Source organism: Phaethon aethereus (assembly GCF_964289735.1).
Source record: "Phaethon aethereus genome assembly, chromosome: 9".
NCBI lineage: Eukaryota > Metazoa > Chordata > Aves > Phaethontiformes > Phaethontidae > Phaethon > Phaethon aethereus.
In genome coordinates, this window is record NC_138585.1 from 5,096,226 (window position 1) to 5,113,869 (window position 17,644).

Sequence of the window (17,644 nt, forward strand, 5' to 3'; positions counted from 1 at the left end):
AAACGCTGCGCCCAGCTTTTCAGCTGTTCAAAGACTGCTTTAGCTACGGATCTTTGTACCAGCTGCTGCTCCATGGGCACCAGAGCGGTCAGGACATCCAAACTTTTGCGGGGGGGGAGGGAAATCGCTCCGGCTATTATAATAATAATTCCTTATATTACAGCAAAGGCTAGCAATACTCTGACTCAGGTTGAATCAACACTTTCATTAGCTTCCCATCCTTTTCAAAACAAGTGTTCGTGTGAAGGGTTGTAAGCTACAGGCATAGCAGCTTTGGCCATTTTTCATTTGCAATGAAAAAAAGGAACAAAGATGTTTCAAATCATTGTGAAATATTTGTGAAACAAACCAAACCCCTCCTTCCTGCACACATGAAATGCAGTGCTGAAGAAGCCACTACAATCCAATAAAGTGCCAAATGCATTCATCATCTGGCACTGTAAATGCTTTTGAAGCTTATATACCCTAGCTATGGAGTAGCTCAAGACAACTCTACAGATCTTACTTTGGTCCTCCTAGGACTACAGAGACAATACTGTCTATATGCTTTAAAACAAAACAAACCAAACAAAAAAACCCAACCAAAATGCAAAATGATTTCTATTGCTCCAGATGCTGGCAGACAGGCTGCAGCTGATGATGCTTTGTCAAAAGGGACCTGTGAAAATACTGTACTTGGATGACCCGTCATTGACCAGCCAGTCTGATGGCTTTATACTTGCTAAGAATCTTCTGACATTCCCTGCCCAACCCTCAAATTCCTAGAGCTCCAAAGGTTTCTTAAGTCCTGTACGGCTGAAAAAGGCAGAATACTACGCTGTAGCTCCTGCCTGCAGCTACTCTCAACTGCTACGAAAGATTCAGGGCAGGACTGAGGGCTAGATCAAGGAACCACGACTTGTGGGCACTTTGAACATTTCTGTATGATTCTGCTGCAAGACCATGCCGATGTTGCTGTACAGGTACATGTTTTACACACAGACACACTTTCCTTACACTCTTCTCCAAGTACAGCATATTCACCATTGTGCAAAGCACAAAATTATGCCGAATGGATCCACAGTTTGGTCCAGTACCTTCTCAACTATGGAAAAACCTCTCAAAGAAACTGCATTCAGATGTGGCCTGAGCAATGCTGTCTTCCCCCTCTCCTCTGTCTCCCTCCCCTGTGCCCGCAGGAGGCACAGACCCAGGGGAAGCCTTTCGGGAGAGCCTGTGGCCTCCAGCGCTCCCCGCCTGCCTGTCCCAGCCAGGAGACTGCTCCACCGGCAGAGTCCTCCTCTGGGCATTCTGCTCTCCTTGTGCCCCTTGACCACTTAGCTTTGCTGAATCAAAGAAGTCATCTAAAGAAAACCTGCTGTCCTCAAGTCTCTCAATCATATGAGAAGCAGCAAACATGCTGAGTTAAGTGCAAGGTAAGCAGTATTTTTGTTTGGTTAATTAGAATTGCTCATCAAATGAAAACAAAGAAGTGATTTACTGCAGAACTGGTACAGGTAGTTGTTACACAAGTACATTCCTGCATATCTGGCTACTTTAGGAATATTTTTTAATTAACAGTTTTTCCTCAGCTAAAGCAAACCATAGAAAATAAGGAAAGAGAAGTTTCACACAAGGACACTGCTGAATCCCTCAACTGCCAGCTATTTTTTTTTTTTTCTTCAGGGAGGATTTTAAATTAAAAGCAGATTGCCTTCATTAGCGTTACCAGAAGCCATGTAACTGCCAAAGCTGACAGAAACACAACTGTGATCTGCAAATTTGGCAAGTGTTATTTTCTCTTTCTACAACTGTGGGTAATGTCATTCATATTAAGAGGGCTTTTGTGGGGGACTCTGTGCAAAGAACAACATCTTCCCCAGGAGTGGTAAAGTATCTCCAGAGCAGCAGCTTAGCATTCTAGGGAACCCAGGATCTCCTTGTTTGTTTTGCAAGAAAGTGCACTGCATTAAATTTGTGCTGAGAATGGTCACACAGTAAGAGTGCTATGAACTGTCTTCTCCTGATGACTGAGCAGAATACAGTAGCAAGCCCATAAAAAATACTTTCAACACTGATCCTTCACATATAGACATACTCAACCTTTCTGTGACATGCTGCCATCATGAAGCCATTCAGCAGGATTTCTCACCAAAATCTCTATTCTCTTTACTCCATCCTAGCTGAAAAAGCTGATAGGAAAATTACATTTCTATCAAGGGCAACTGTGTTTGCAGGCTTCCCATGGTCTGCTCCAGAGTCTCAGCCTTGGTGATAAAGGTGAAGGCTTGGTAGCACTTTTACTCTCTTTCAAATCCCTGTGTGAATAGCTGCAGAACTGAGGGAGGCATCCATGAAGCCAGCCTGCCAGGATGTAAGGGCAAACAGCAACGGATGAACAATCTGCTGTTCATTTTTAAAGCAACTCCACGTGTCCTGCTCCCCTTCCTGGCACATTAGTCCCCTCTAACTTCTGGTGTCTAGCTTTGCTAGGAAGAAAGCTTGACATACAACCAACGTGTTTAAAAATATACTGGTGCATTTTAGTTTCCGTTCTATGCCACACAGTGGATCTCAGCTTCAGGGGCTGAACAGAGTTGCTGACATGAAAGCGCAGCAAGGGGGGTGACCCTGACCTGTGGGTACTCTCTTGGGTTGGTGACAGCCTCCTCAGTGCTGCCACTGCCCCAGAAGCTGCCACTGGCACAACGTGGTGGCACAGCCAACGCCTGCTGTGTAAGGTTCTGTGTGTCTTCTGTGATGAAAAGACGACAAAAATTACAGGATGAAGATACGAGAGAAGTGGGTAATCTCCAAACAGAACCCACACACTCAGCAGCATGGCACTACTGATCCCAGCATCCCTGAGCAAATGAAGTATTTATTCCCCTGGCTGTAGCTGAAATGGGAAGGGCTGAACACACTATTAAACCGTGCAGGAAGCGGTTTAACACAGTAAGTATCACCACAGTCACAAATGTAAAGTATGTCTGTAATAATTAGGATTCTACTACTACCTATGATTTTATTAGGCACTGTCTTATAAAATCAATACAAAAATAGCTGTCTACATAGTAGTCACCAGTTTCTTAACCGTCTAAAAATAAAGCAACAAATGTAATGCAATGCCAGGCATGGAACGAACCAAAATAATATTAACCTATATTCAAGCCTGCAAAGGTAACAGTGGTACGCCTACTGGTAACCTTCAATCTAACCCAGAGTTAGAAGAGTTCAGTGACTCTGCAGTTTTGTATCTTCAAAAGAACTGGAGAATCCAGTTCTCTCTCTGTAGTCCAACGCTTCCACTGCACAGTAAACAGAGTTCATTATCCATTGAACTAAACACTAAGTAATGAGTTAACAATAATTAAACTGAAAGAGATACAGATTAAAGGAATTTATTATTCCCTGATCTGCCAAGCAAATTGTTTAGATACCTGCAATCAATGAGTAATGATGAAACAAAATAAAACCCAACAAACCAAAAGAGCCAACAGGCTCATAAAAATCTGTTGGGTAAGGCCCATGTATCTTCGTTAGGTTGAACGGCACAGCATTTTAATCAACAAACCCTCCTATCTTTATATATCATAGGAACAGAGGCAGAATTTGGCCCTAAATTATGCTGTTACTGTTTATTATTCATTTATCACAGGACTGATGAAGATTTATGGTCCCATTGTGCTAAGTACTGTATAGTGAAATATAGAGAAATAGCAAGACTTAGTACTCCAACACTTTATAATTTAAAGACAAATTACAAAAACAAGATAATATAATTTAAAGGCAGTAACGCACAGATGGGGATTGGAGATACAGACAGATTAAGCAACTTGCCCAAGGTCATGCCAGACACATGTGCTGGAATAGAAAATTGAACTCCCATCTCTGGAGTAGCAGCACAGGTTTTTACTCATGTAGGAGAACATTGTTTCTCCTCTTTGATTTCACTAGATGTCATGTTTCATAAACTAATAAATAAATTCAAAAAATAGAAACATTACCGGGCAGTACCAGAAGGATTTCCTGTCACCCCTCCTCCTCCAAAGGCCTTCATTAACGAAGGAGATTTACCTACATACAGCCCTGATTTGTCTGTGTATGGCACAATTGCAGCATTTACACAGAATCACAGAATAATTTAAGCCAAAACGTCTTCTGGAGCCATCCAGTCTAACCTCTCACTCAAACCAGGGCCAACTAGAGCAGGTGCCCCAGGGCCTCATCCACTCAAAAATCTGAATATCTTCAAGGATGGGGGATTGAAATCCCATCACCTTCCTGGGCTCCTGTTCCAGTGCTCAACCACTGCTCCGCCTATCAAATGAGCATCTCCCCAGTTCCAACTTGTGTCCACCACCTCCCACCCTGCCCCCAAGTCGACCGTCATTTTCTCTATTTCCACAGATTATGTAGTTGGAGGTCCCATTGTGATCTACACTAGCCTTCTTTCTTCTAGATTTTACTTCTCAATGCTGAACAAACCCAGATTTCACAGCTTCCCCTTGTACATCACATACGCTAGCACCCTAATCGTGTTGGTGGCCTGTGCCAGACTTACTCCAGTATAGCCGTACCTTTCCTTTCCAAGGCAGCCTGAAATAGGACATTCTGCTCCAGATGCAGTCTCACAAGCACTCCACACTCCCCCCCCCCAAGCATGCAAATAGTTAATTTTCTTTAATCAGTTATTGCATTTTTGTGCATTTTAACTTCACAAACACTGCATCCCTCAGCTTACAAACCACAGGAACATTGCTTTTTGCATACCACTTCTGGAAGTTTGCTGTTGCAGGGGTCTGAGCACATGCAAGCACACTAGGCTCCGAGAGCAACTGCTGCTCCCATAAAGGATACTGGAAATAGGCATTTCACATGTCCCTTTCTCTAGCTGACAAAAAGGATAGCCAGGTCAGCCTGAGTGATGTAACATGCTCAAAATATATCAGTGGTAGCAGGCTAACACAAGACATCATGTTGCTGGATACACATACATCAGCAGATATATTTAGGAATGTAAGTCCTAAACCCTGTCAGAGAGTGTATTGGTAACAGTGAAAAATACTGGATTTACAACTGTGACAGGAGATTGCTTCAGTGCAACACAAACAGTAGCAGCAGTGTTACTTATTAAAACAAAACTCAGCTGCTCCAGGATAATGGGAGAAATGATACTGCATTTAAACACAGTGGCTTTCTTTCCTGGTTTACAGTTGAAATGTGCCCAGTATCACAAGGTATTTGCTCTCTGTTTATTTTAACAAGAGCAAAGTCACAGTTTAAGCTTTGCTTATTTATACTTGCTAGCACCTGTGAAGATTTACCAATGAAAATTTCGTTTTAATTAGTCCCGCAAGCATGCTGTCAACATTTGTTTTAGGTTTTCCCTGAAAGTACTGTCCTACAGAGCAGCAAAATCAGTCCGCACAGAGACAGGCAGCCATCCTGATATGAAGGGCATCTGTGTGGCACGGAGACACGTGGGCTTCAAGTGATCCAACAACTGAACAGAGCAGTACCTGTGGCCAAGGCAAAACAAACTGTGCTCCACGCTGCTGTCCAGGATGGGACAACCAGTTACGTGTCAGAAACAAGCATGGCTCTGCGTGTAACTGCTCACCTTCAACTTGGGAGGTGGCTACACATCTGAGCTCAGGCAGGGAAGACTCGTCCCACAGGGGACGTGGGAGCAGCCCCTCTGCAGCTGGGACTGAACCAGCAGCACCAGGAAGCAGCCTAAAACAAACCACATCCCTTCCTCCCACCAAACCTGAAAGCGGTCCAGTCTACACCTCCCAGAGCACAGGCTCAGGAGCTGCTTGTCAAAATTCCCTTTCCAGAGCTACCGCCCCACATATGGGCACACATGCACATATATATAAAAAAAAATATATTTTATATATAAATATATAAAACCCGTGAGTTGCTTGCAGTTTCTCGGCAATAAACTGTAACCTCTCTCACAGCGTTATTTCATACAGCACCAGCAGTGAGCTTTTCAAAAAGGCATAGCTCCATCCCTTTCAAACACAAAATTCTTCTGGATGCCACTGGCACCTTTATACCAAGACTGAAAGTGAAGCAATGGAGCCCCAGCTTTGGACTGGGATGAGTCATTGACCCATTTACGGATACATTTAAAGCCATACCAGTGATTCCTTACGCACTGCGAGAGCAAAACGTGCACGCTACATCAAATCGTAGCTATTGCATCATACCCAATAGAGAACTCACCCAGTTGCATGACAGGTGCGTGTGCTGGTGAACCCAGGGCACATGGACAGATAGTGCTCTCATCTACCACAGGCTCAGCAGAGATCCACCGTGCACCTGCAAAAGCCTGTATTTTGGGCACAGAACAGACCTGCTACAGGTCAACACGGCAAGGAGCGGCTATGAAACTTCATGGAGAGAGAAGCAAAGAGGAGGACACCAGCGCACCGCATGCCTGGGGCTGGACACTGGTTACATAAACAAGTCCTTTTCTAGCATGATTTAGCTCACTTCTCATACTCCGCAACTAGTCAAGTAAAGCACTTACCAGGTAAACCTAATGGAAAGAGCAATTTACAGCACTCCGCTTTGCTCTCCCACATCTAATTCCAACCCTCCACATCTAACATTTTTGACCACCTTGCATTAATTTGTCTAATAAGTGGTAACATATTATCACCCTATATAAATTCTGGCACACAGAATAATTTAAGCCACACTTTGCACATCCACGTCGATGTGTAGCAGGGAGAATTAAATTAATAGTAAACAATAGCTGATCAAATAAAATCAAATACAACTTCCCAAGACACAGCGAGTCCAACAGACGCTGTTCTAAATCAACTTAATGCAAAGACTAGGAAGAGGACAAACACGCAAACTCACCTGGGAAGACATAAGGTAGTATCTGATTGCCGACCCGAGGACAGTCCCTCCATGGCAGCACTGAGGAACAAGGGGGCTTCCCTACTCTTGCACTCCATGCAAGGACTGCACCACCTGATGCGTTACAGAGATTCATGCACGTATTTATGTAACATCACATCACTTTTTGCTTATCCGGGCTTAAATTCATTAAGGGAACACGCTAGCGGCAGACGAAAGGCAAAAGGCAAACTGGAACATGGAACACTTCTCTGACCTCCCCAGGCACTTCCCAAGCCCTCCTCCACACCAACCCCCCAAAGCACAAGCAGTCGGGGCGTTGCTACATCCTACCACCATCCGACAGGATGGGGCGCAGGCCCCAGGGAGCCTGCGGCTGAGTCAATGCAACTTCTACCCACGGGTTCCCACTATTGTGCAGCCGTTCCTCAAATTCACAGCAGATGAGTCTCCAGCTACGGTTTGGCCTTCGAGAGCCTCTCTAATAAAAATACCAGTCTCCTTCTCCCTCAACATGGAAGCCTCTGTGAGACCTCCCACAAACGAAAGGGGAGTGAGAGGGTGGTGGTTGTGTTTTTGTTTTTGGTTTTTTTTTTTTTGCAGGGCTTGTTTGGCATTCTGTCACAAAGCCAAACAGATGTTTGTAAAATCTAAACTGGTTATACAACTGTTTTAAACTCGTGCAGCTGTGCACAGCGAGCAATTGCATTGGGGAGAAGAGACCACTGCTCTCTTTTAAGGCACTCTTACATCTAGGGAGTAGGGTTTAATAAAGCAAACTTCCCATGAGTTATTCAAGCACTCTCATTCCAATTTAGTGCTTATGGTAGAGGAAACTGCTGAAAAGAGCAAAGTGAAGTGGCTTTTCCAGCTTCATGGTGAAAAATCTGCAGCCAGATGGGGACTGAGACCCAGACCTCTCTCCTGCCAGACCCACGTGATAACTACAGCACCCAATTTCCACCATTCAGCTTATCTGGGGAGACCGCAGGAACAGACAATAGCTGCTCATACAGCAGCCCTGCTCTGCCACTCATACGAGATTCACTATACTAAGCTTGGCCCTCACTTCAGAATCAATTATACAATCAAATCACTGCAAACTTTATTGCAACAACATGGACTGAGAGCAGAAGAGTCTTCAGTAGCCTCATTTTATCTGTATTTTTAAAAATGTAAAATTAATCTTAATATCTGACCATGCTTTTATTATCTTTTTATTTATGAGCAAAATTTACAACTAAAAGAAAGTCTAAAATACTTGTATTTTAGAAATATGCCTGTCTGCTCCAGCTAAAAGGCATGAGATGGGTAAAACTAGTGGAAACACTCCAACTAAATTATACAGCATCATTTTACAATCCTATAAAATACCAATTTTTTGCAAGCCAAAACTATTTGTCATAGAGTATTTGCATTTTAGTCATATAAAAGATTGACTGTCTGCGTAAGTACTATCATGTTGCTCCCTGAAACCACAGTAAAACTTTTTTGTTGTTGTTTTCTGTTTTTAATACTTCAGAAGAATGCATAGCAATTTAAAAAATTGTTTTACTCATGTTGCTAGCATAGGAGTTCATAACAGCTGGTTAATTCCGTACTTTTGATTCATGCCGCACTGTATATGAAAAGGCACAAAAAATTACATTAGTTTTATAATCTCTGTACAGTCAACACAATTGTGATTAATGTATTTTCTAAAATTCAGAGCTGTAGCGTTGTGAATAACTGTCACAGCACAGTCTGCTTACTCAAACTGTAAGAAAGAAAAAGAAAGTTTTCCATATCTGAAGAATTCCAAGTAAAACAGGAACATGTTACTGGGCAGAAGCGACTGACCCAGCTCACAGCACTGTCCCGTATAGACAAGCATTTTAAGTGTCTACAGTCTAAAGCTCCTTTATGTTTTGCAGAATGATCTGGCAACAGAGGTAACCCGATTCCCTGGGAAGCAAGTGTTGCTTAAAGACAGGTTTCACCTGTCACAGATAGAACGTATTCTGAGGAACAAAGTGTCAGGGTATACAGGCGTCACCGGAGAGGGCAGCCTGACCTTCAGGGGTAAGAAAGTAAAAAAGGAAATTTTCTGCTTTCACAGAGTTTTGAATTTTATTTATTTTTGATAACTTTGGGTGGAAATGTCCTAATGCAATGGCAGCTACAGCAACTTTGTACAAACACACTACAAACCAGGATGGAATAATCTTCAAGCCAACTGCTACGAGGGTTCCTGCAAGCTTTAGGGTCTCCCTTCCCTAGATCTCTCCCCACCACGACAGGGCAGTTATCCTCACAACTGTCAGGAAGACACTGCCAGTGCTCATTCCACAGACAGGAAAGCAAGAATGTGACTTTTTCCAGGGAGATTTAAAGATGAAGAGACTCTACACAAGCCTGTCACATGTCTGCTCCCACCAAGCTGCTCATAGAACCTCTCCTTCCTTCTCACAACTCTGCCTCGTAGTAAGTATTTGGAGAAGCATTGAAAAAGATGTCCCAACTCTGACCTAACTTGTCCAGCTGCAAACATGGAGGGACTTGCTTAGGGTTTTCAGAAAGACCCAGTCTATGCAGAAAGTTCAGAAAGGGCACATGAAAGTCAGTGTCAAGTGCCCTCCCCAGCTTTACTGTCATGCAACCAGAGGTGGCACTTCCAGCCCCCTTCCGAATTAACACTCGACTAAGGAGATGCTCTTCCACGGAAAAAGCCAAAAAGGTGACTCTACACGTTTGCCACATGCCTGCTGCAGCACAGCACATTCAAGGGGATACGGGAGGACCTTTGCATGTACCAAAGGCAGCTAGAGCCAAGCCCTGCTGTTGCAGGCAGCAGCTGTGCAGCAGGCCGGCGCGGGGAGCCGGTTGCCTTTCCGGCAGGAGACACCCTGCCACTGCGGGACAGGATGCCTCATTGAAGACGAGTCTCTGCGGGGGCTTTTGTTACTGCTTCTCCGAGCGGGAGCAACACGTGCCCATACCATCTTGGAAGCTGCTTGCTGATCTCCTGCTTGTGGGAAAGCAGACGATCACATTTGGAGGTAATGGACGCCCTGTTACAAAAGCTAAGTAGAGCTGGCAAGGCCAAGCGTACGCCAGAGCAGCATGCTGTCTTGACACGACCCCCTCTGCAAGGCTACCCGCCTGCTAGACGTACACAAAAGCACCTCAGGGGACAAAGAAAGAAACCCAATATATAGAAATATGTTGCACTCAGCAGGGACCGGGGCAGCAAACAGAAATTAAAGCTGTTTCCCCCAAGGAAGCCTGAGGATTTCCACAGAATTGGAGATGTCTATTTCCCTGGTTTTCCCCTGAGATTCCCAGCCAGAATTTCCAGCTGAACACTGAAAGCAGATACAAAAGTTGTCCCCATACCAGTGGCACCTGCCAATTGCCCTCCCACCTGCCCCGCTCCTCACTTCCTCCATCCCGCAAAACAAGCGGCAGGAACACCCGGGCTGCTGCCAGGAGACCAAACCCGCAGCACTGGCCGCAGCCACACGGTGCGGAGACTACTGCAGACAGCAGGGTCAGGATCACTGCTCAGACCAACAGCCCTCTGAGGCTGGGGCCATCCTTTTATCCTGCCTTCACTTTCCACACTGCGCCTAATGCAATTCGATGCTGCAATAAAAATAGATGATACTTAACTCCCCCTCCCTAGTCCGACGGGCAGCGGCAGTAGGGTGCAGAGGCTGGGCTCAGTTGGTGCTGATGGGCAGGTGCTCCATGCCCTCTGTTTGCAGTTATCATTGTGACCACTGTGGAAAAGAAAACCTCTGGGTCTAAATATAAATTTTTGATAATCAAGATAGTGGGTCCCTCCCTACCTTCGGTTAAGTCAAAGCATACTTAATTACTGAAATTACCCAGAGGAATATATCTATCTGGTCCCCTCAATGTGAGACAATTGTACTGAAAGCAATGGAACGTTAAACCAACTGTTTTACAATCCCTGCCAAAAGCCACACATCTCCTATCAAACTCATCCGGTGTATCCCAAGATTGACTGTCATGTGTTCTTAAACAAAACAGGGCACTTAGAGGGCAAGAACAGAAAAAGGAGAGATGAAGTGAGCTCTGCAGTTTCACACGGCGGTGGTGGTGGGTGCCTCCAGCTATACATGCATGCAAATTTTTTTTAAAAGAAAATATCAGGCTTTTGCTTCACCAACAAAAGAAGCTGTTGAAATAGTTTTGTCAGACACAGCTGATAAGGATAATTATGCGGTGAGAGCTTAGTCATCCATATCACAGCGACAGAAAGGCAAATTCTCTTACAAACAATGTCAACACCACAAAACTCTAAAGAATATCCAAGCATCAAGCTTTCCAGATTTCAGCCACAGCTCAGGCGAGCTCTGGGTCGGCCAAGACCCGGGCTCCTCCGAGACTCCCCACTAGGGGGAGCCCATTTTTCTCCATAAACCGCATTTTCCCAAGCAGTTTGTAGGCACCCGGCCTGCAGTCCCAGCTTAGCAAACCAATCACCAAGTGTAAAATATGCACATTTCTATGGATCTTTTAAGTTAAGCAGAAATGGAGATACACAGTCCAGGCACGGCCTCCTCGAGCATTCGTACCAATACACTTGCCAGATGGAGGAAAAGGTGCAATTCCCTGTGTTACGCCTCGTCAGAAATAGCACTCTCAACCAAGCAGGCTGCAAAGGCCATTCCAATTTGCCCTTAACAAATTCATTAGCATAAATGGGTTGATATTGCATTCGGGAGTTCACCATATAGCAGCTAACCTTGAGAAATCCCATCTGCCTTGAGTAACTACAAACCAAATATAACAACCACCTCAAAGTGCTGGAGCAACACAATGCCCCCTTTCAGTTAAGCAGTAAAGATCTTTCCTTGGGAGTAGAGGAACCCCAGATTTTATTTTTCACACCACAGATGCAGGTTTGCCCATCTGTGCATTCATGCCTTTTGTACTGCAGCTGCCAGAAGTTAAAATGCCCTCCAACAGCAGGTTTCGTTAACTCTCTTCATACTCAGAGAGCCTCATCAAGTCCCACCCTGTAGCCAGACCTGTTCTCTACTTAGAGCCATTTGGAGGAGTCTTAGCTAACACATGCACTTGACAATGTCTTCCTTACAAAACCAAATTATGCCGTCTGAAAGGACTAAAAGATTAAAAAAAAAAGTTCTGACTCCTTTCAGATGAGGAACCACGGAAGCATACTCATGAGATATGCAACTGGATGAGCAGCAATATGGCCTGGCGAAGTCCAGCTGCCTTTATTCTGTGCCGTCCTCTTCTGTCACTGTGTTACACTCATTGCCCATGTCAACAAGTTCAATCTAGGAGTGAGACAAGTCTAGGAAGGATTTATCTCGGGAATAAACAAAACAAAGCAAAAGCCTAGCCCAAACAGTGAGCAAGGGCCAGGCACATCCACATCCAATCACAGCTCTCAAGTCTTCTCCAGCATGAGAGAACTCTCTCTGCTCGAGCCACTGGGGAATAGTCACCCATCTAACACCAGTAATCCTAAGCCACTCCATCAAGTCAGAAAAGAAGGCTGGATGTCCTCCCAGAAGTGCAGTATCTTCTGCTGTAGGCTTGCTCTCTTCCATCACAAACCATGCTGCGAGCCCAAGAAGACAGTCCGTTAGCACAGGCACCAAGAAGTACACCTACAGCAGGACACCTCTCTCCCTCTAGTCACCAGAATAGGGGACCCACGATGGGCTAATTGTTTCTGGGTAGCAAGAATGTGGAAAAGTAGGAACTGAGGCTTGCTACCTCCAGAAGACTCAAGAGGAAACAGAAGAACTAGAAGCTCTCTAGCCGTTTGCCCATATTTTGTAGCCATCACAGAAAGGGGCTGCAGGTCAGCCAGCCAGTGAGAAGGAACACTCTCCAACACACACGAAAACTTTGCTCAAGTTAGTACGTCTTAGGAAACAAGTGGCGTAACTTTCCCAAACCCAAGCAGTAGGGAGTGTTTCCCCCAGCATTACAAACCTTCTCCTAGGCAGATCTTCACTGGAGACTCTGGGTGCACATCTGTGTCAGGATTACTAATACAGCAGAGGCTTCTTTCATGTTTGGGAGTTTTGCCATTGACTTCAAAGTAGCGACATGTAACACCTTGTGTATTCCCTGAACACATTTAATAATAGTACCTGACACATGTCAAGTGCTTAGCCACGTTAAAGGCATTGTACAACATTAGCAAAAACCCAGGAACCTCTGCCTAGGTGGTTCACGAGAAATCTGGTAAGCCCAGAGTCTATCCCTGAATCAGATGCTTATCTATTAGCCAGCTAATAACTGTGCAACTGCTTCTCTAGCTGATCTGTACAGTCATAAGCAGGGACTACCTTCTGCTGAGCTGTGGAGACTTTACATTACTCATAATCCTCTTAAATCATAACACAGAATACAGATTAGAAGGTGTAAAGCGTGTAATAAGTGTTCTAAAACCAACACAAACACAGCCACCTCAGCCTGAGTCAGAACCTGCACCATGGGAGCTTACTGAACTCCTTTTGAAGTCAAGTTCTGGGGGTGCAAGCAGCATGTGGTTTGGCTCCTGGTGCTGGGCTGGTGTGCCGGCAACACACACCAAGCAGCGCCTGGAGCCAGTTCAAAGCAGAGAAGTGTAAGGTGAGCCCAGTGTGGCAGCTCCGCCCCAGGGACAAGGCCGTGGGGCTAAGAAATGAATTTTCCCTTTTGCTTCAGGGCAAGCAATGGAAAGAGAAGGAAGAGCAAGATCCCCTCGGAAATGGAGAAAGTGAAGGGCTTTTGTCTCCAGAAGGCTCAGAAAGAAGACAAAAACATGGTTCTTGGGGTAGCTCTTGAATCCCTCTGACAACATGGAGAAGGTTGCCACCAGGAAACCTCAGCACAGGTCCAGCTGGAGCCACCACTGACCCATCTTCACCAGCATTGTTTAACTTAGCCAAAAGTTGTTTGTTGACACCCGTAAAGGCCTACACGTCAGTCAGGTGTAACCTGACAAGACCCTCCACCTACCAATTACAACCCCCATGGTCAGCAAGCTGAACTAAAGCTGTTGAAACCAGCCTTAAGCAATGATTGAATGTTTCCGCAAAACATGGAGTTATAAACTGCATAATCCTGTACTTATTACATGTGGGAATACTGCAGGAAGGTCTCAAGATTCTTCCTGTTGAAGACCACAAACTGGCATGAACTTCTGCACTAACCTGCACAACTGCTCAAGAGCGTACACAATACCCAACACTATTAGGAACGTTTCTAAGCTTAGTATTAACGTACAGCAATGTTTTAAGTTACTGTACAGCAACAGGAAAGGGCATTCCTGAATATGTATCAGTCAGAAGGCATGCACAATAATCACCAGTGAAAATCATTAAGTCCGTTAGCTGTTTTAAATACCAGGCTAATAATATCAGCAGCAGGTTTATGTGTGGAACCTTCTTCCCCCAAGCACTTCTTATTGCTTTCCATGCGGTATTCCTCAAGTTTTTGTAGCATTTATCTACAGTCTCCCTGTTTACAGTAACAGCCAGAGATGCCCTGTTTGATACTACAATTTTAACTGCTGTTGCTTAAGAATGCCAGTGTACATGCTTGTAGTGACAACCAGCAGGAAACAAAACTCCCGGTTCTTAGAAACCTTCCGTGTCCTCTGTCACTTTTTGAATCTCAACGATTTGTAGGCACAAGACGCTTTATTCGCTGCTAACCTGCGATACGTGATACTTGTAACCGCAGTTCAGGCGATCCTGAATGACTGCCCCTGTAGTACTATTCCTGCTTACAATGCTGTAGCCATCTCCACGAGTATTTGTAAACATTTAGCCTTCCAAGAACTTTCCACTTGAAACATGACTGCTAATGTATTCACATTTGTAATAATTAGATGCAAATTTACAAAAAGCCACTCTCTTGCTCAACTGAATTACTATTCTATTAATAGTGATGGTCAAACCATTTTGAAATTCCCCGCTGTTTAACTTCAAGGATTGCTCATTTTATTTTGGAAATTTACCCTTGGTTGCAACTTGACAAAGAAAGTATTAATTTGTTCACACTTACGAGACATTTATATGGTTCAGCCTTTTCCATTCATGGGTCAGATAATGAAGTGGTTTCCCTGGAAAACTACACAATGAAATATTCAACATACGGCATTCTGTAGCTCAGATGTGAACTACAAACTGCAATTTTACTGGGATGTCCCTGTAGGTTGGCTTTGGCACGTACGCCTGCATGTTTTATGCTTTGTCTGAAGGAGGAAGCTCCCACAAGCAAAGAGAAAGCTCTCACATATGGATCACAAGTTGGTGTATCAAAACTTAGATGAGAATTTAAAAAAAAATACAATACCTCAGCATATTTTCCCCTAGCTTTCAGGGAGGAAAAAAACCCACAACAAACACAAAACAAAAAAGCCAACCCAGCATAAACCAGATCTTGAACATTCTTTGGTATTTCAGTGGTTTTCTGCAAAGAGGAGGAAATCAAGCAAGATTTGTCCAAAACCAGAATGAAGGCAAGAGGAGACATTCTGATGTAGGTTGCTCAGGTTTCCTCTATGCTTTACATGCTTGACACAGGGTCATTTTACTCCTGCTTCATTTCTAACAAATGACAAATGCCACTTACAGGTTTGTTTCCTATCCAAAAGGAGAGTAAGAAAAACCCCAGATCTTCTCTCTCGTAACCTTGTGGCATTTTCCAGCTCCGACACCAAAATGCATTACCGTCTGATTACCCCCATTTCTGAACCAAACCCCTGAAACCGCTTCAATTGTACTCCAAACAGAAGAAACGAGACAATGAAAAAAGGAAACCACCACCGAGCACTTGGTGCGATCACCCACTCTCTCGCAGCTTCGTTCGCATCCCCGCCGATGGAGGGAGACCCTCTCCAGCCGGGCAGCGGCTAGGAGGGGTGCTGCACGGGGAGACGGGGTGCCCGGCCCTGGGGGGAACCTCTCAGGTCCGACTTCTCGCCGCCCATGACCCGAGACAAACTCCAGCGGCGGGTCGCGGGCGCACCCCCGCCCCGTGGCACCCCCGAAGCGAGCCGGGCCCAGGGACCCCCAGATGGGTGCGTGCTCCGGCCCGGGGGAGACCGCACTTTCGGACGCCGCCCCACCGCCCCGCGCGGGACTCACCGGAGATCTCGGCCTGGGGCACGCCGCTGAGGCTGAAGCCCTTGGCCCCATACAGCTGCCGGACCTCGGCGCAGCTCCTCGCCTTGCTGCTGCTGTCACCGCGAGCCGGGGCGGAGGCGACACACAGCAGCCAAAATCCCCACGGGAAGCAACGCATCCTTCTCCGCTGGCCCCGCCACCTGCCGTGCGAAGGGCAAAGCCAAGGTCCCGAGGCGGGGAGGCGGCCGGGATCCCCGGGGCGGCGCGGTGCCGGGCGGCGCGGGGTCCGGGGCGCGGCCCCCCTCCCCGGACAGTCCCGGCGGGACGGCGCGCAGCGGACGAGGGCGGTGGGATCCCGGTTCTCAAGCGCTGCCCGCGGGGAAGGCGCCAGGGAGTTCAGTCCGGACGCCGCGGCGGCTCGGCAGCGGAGACGGGGACCGAGGTCCAAGTTTGGCCGGGCCGCGTTAAAGCCCCGGAGCGTGACCGCGCAGAGGGCTTTTGTTCTTAGCGCGGCTGCATCCCCGGGCAGTCCCGCCGCGATGCTGCCGGCTGCGGCGCCGCCGGGCCGGGCCGGGCGGGGCGGGGCGGGGCGCGGGGCGGGCGGCGGGGCCGCTCCCGCGGCGGGGCTGGGCGGGGTCCGCGCGAGCGCCGGCACCGCTCCACCTGCGCGCCGGGGCGGGCGGCGGGGCAAGCTCGCGGCGAGGCCGGGCTTCCCCCGCCGGACGTGGCATCACGCCGCCCGGCGCCAATCCCGCGCAGGGCGCAGCCCCCCGCCCCGCGCCCCGGCTCCGCCCCCGCCGCCGGCCCGGCCCGGTCTCCTCGCGGGGCGGCTCGGGCGGAGGGAGCGGCCGGAGGGCGCCGCCTCCCCGCCTCTGTGGCGGCAGGTCCCGGCGGCGGCGCGGCCAGCCCCCTCCCGGGCAGGCTTCAAACCAGCCTGGGAGCACGGACGGCTGGGGCAGGCGGGGGCCGCGCCCCGTCCTTCGGGGTGGAAGCGGCGAAAGGGGCACCAGACCCTTTGGCGGCGGCCTGCGCCAGGCGTTTACCCTGAAAAGCCCCAGTTCCCCCGGATTTGGTGGGAAAACGACCGCAGGGAAGACTTAACTTAGACAAAACACCTAGTAAAAAGCACCTTAACTGGCAGCCTGGGAGTCCCACCGAGGTCCTGGAGAGGCTAAAAGCGCCCCTCTAAGAGCAGATGTGGGAAGAGGCGATTTTCCACTACAGATTCTCAGCTTCGGAGAGCAGCCTGCCAGCTCCTGAAAGTGCTGCTCGGCGCCTCTGCCAGCCGAGTTTTAGACCACTTCCCACAGAACTGAGGCATCTGTGGTCACCTGGGTGTCAAGGCAATGCCCGTCTGTTTCCCCCCAAATGAACTCTCAGGCTGCTGGCCAGTATCTAACACATTTCACAACGGATAGAGTACCCAGCGATCGCTCCTCTGAGCCTTCTGAAAGCAGTTGTTTTCTACGAAAAAAGGAGAGGGAATCTGCCCGTGCCTCAGCTGAAGCACTTACACCTTACACCCATCAGAAAACCCACACAGAAACCCCACCACGGCCACGGTCCCCCCCCAGAACCCAGCAACATTCAGAGATTGCACCTTTTGGACTAGTCAGTCACTCGACATGCAAAAATACATGGGAAAGTTGAAAAATACATGGGAAAGTTGGGTTGTC

General features: G+C 47.2%; 1 protein-coding gene across 1 annotated transcript in view; it reads right to left on the minus strand.

Moving 5' to 3' along the window:
- GPC1 (glypican 1) overlaps positions 1-16,146 on the minus strand; it is a gene marked incomplete at its 5' end in the record, with an annotated part of 215,288 nt that extends 199,142 nt beyond the window's left edge. The window contains one exon of the mRNA XM_082003358.1: positions 15,990-16,146. Within this exon, the coding sequence (XP_081859484.1) occupies positions 15,990-16,146 (157 nt within the window). The remainder of the gene's footprint in view (positions 1-15,989) is intronic.
- Between the last annotated feature and the right edge of the window lie 1,498 nt (positions 16,147-17,644).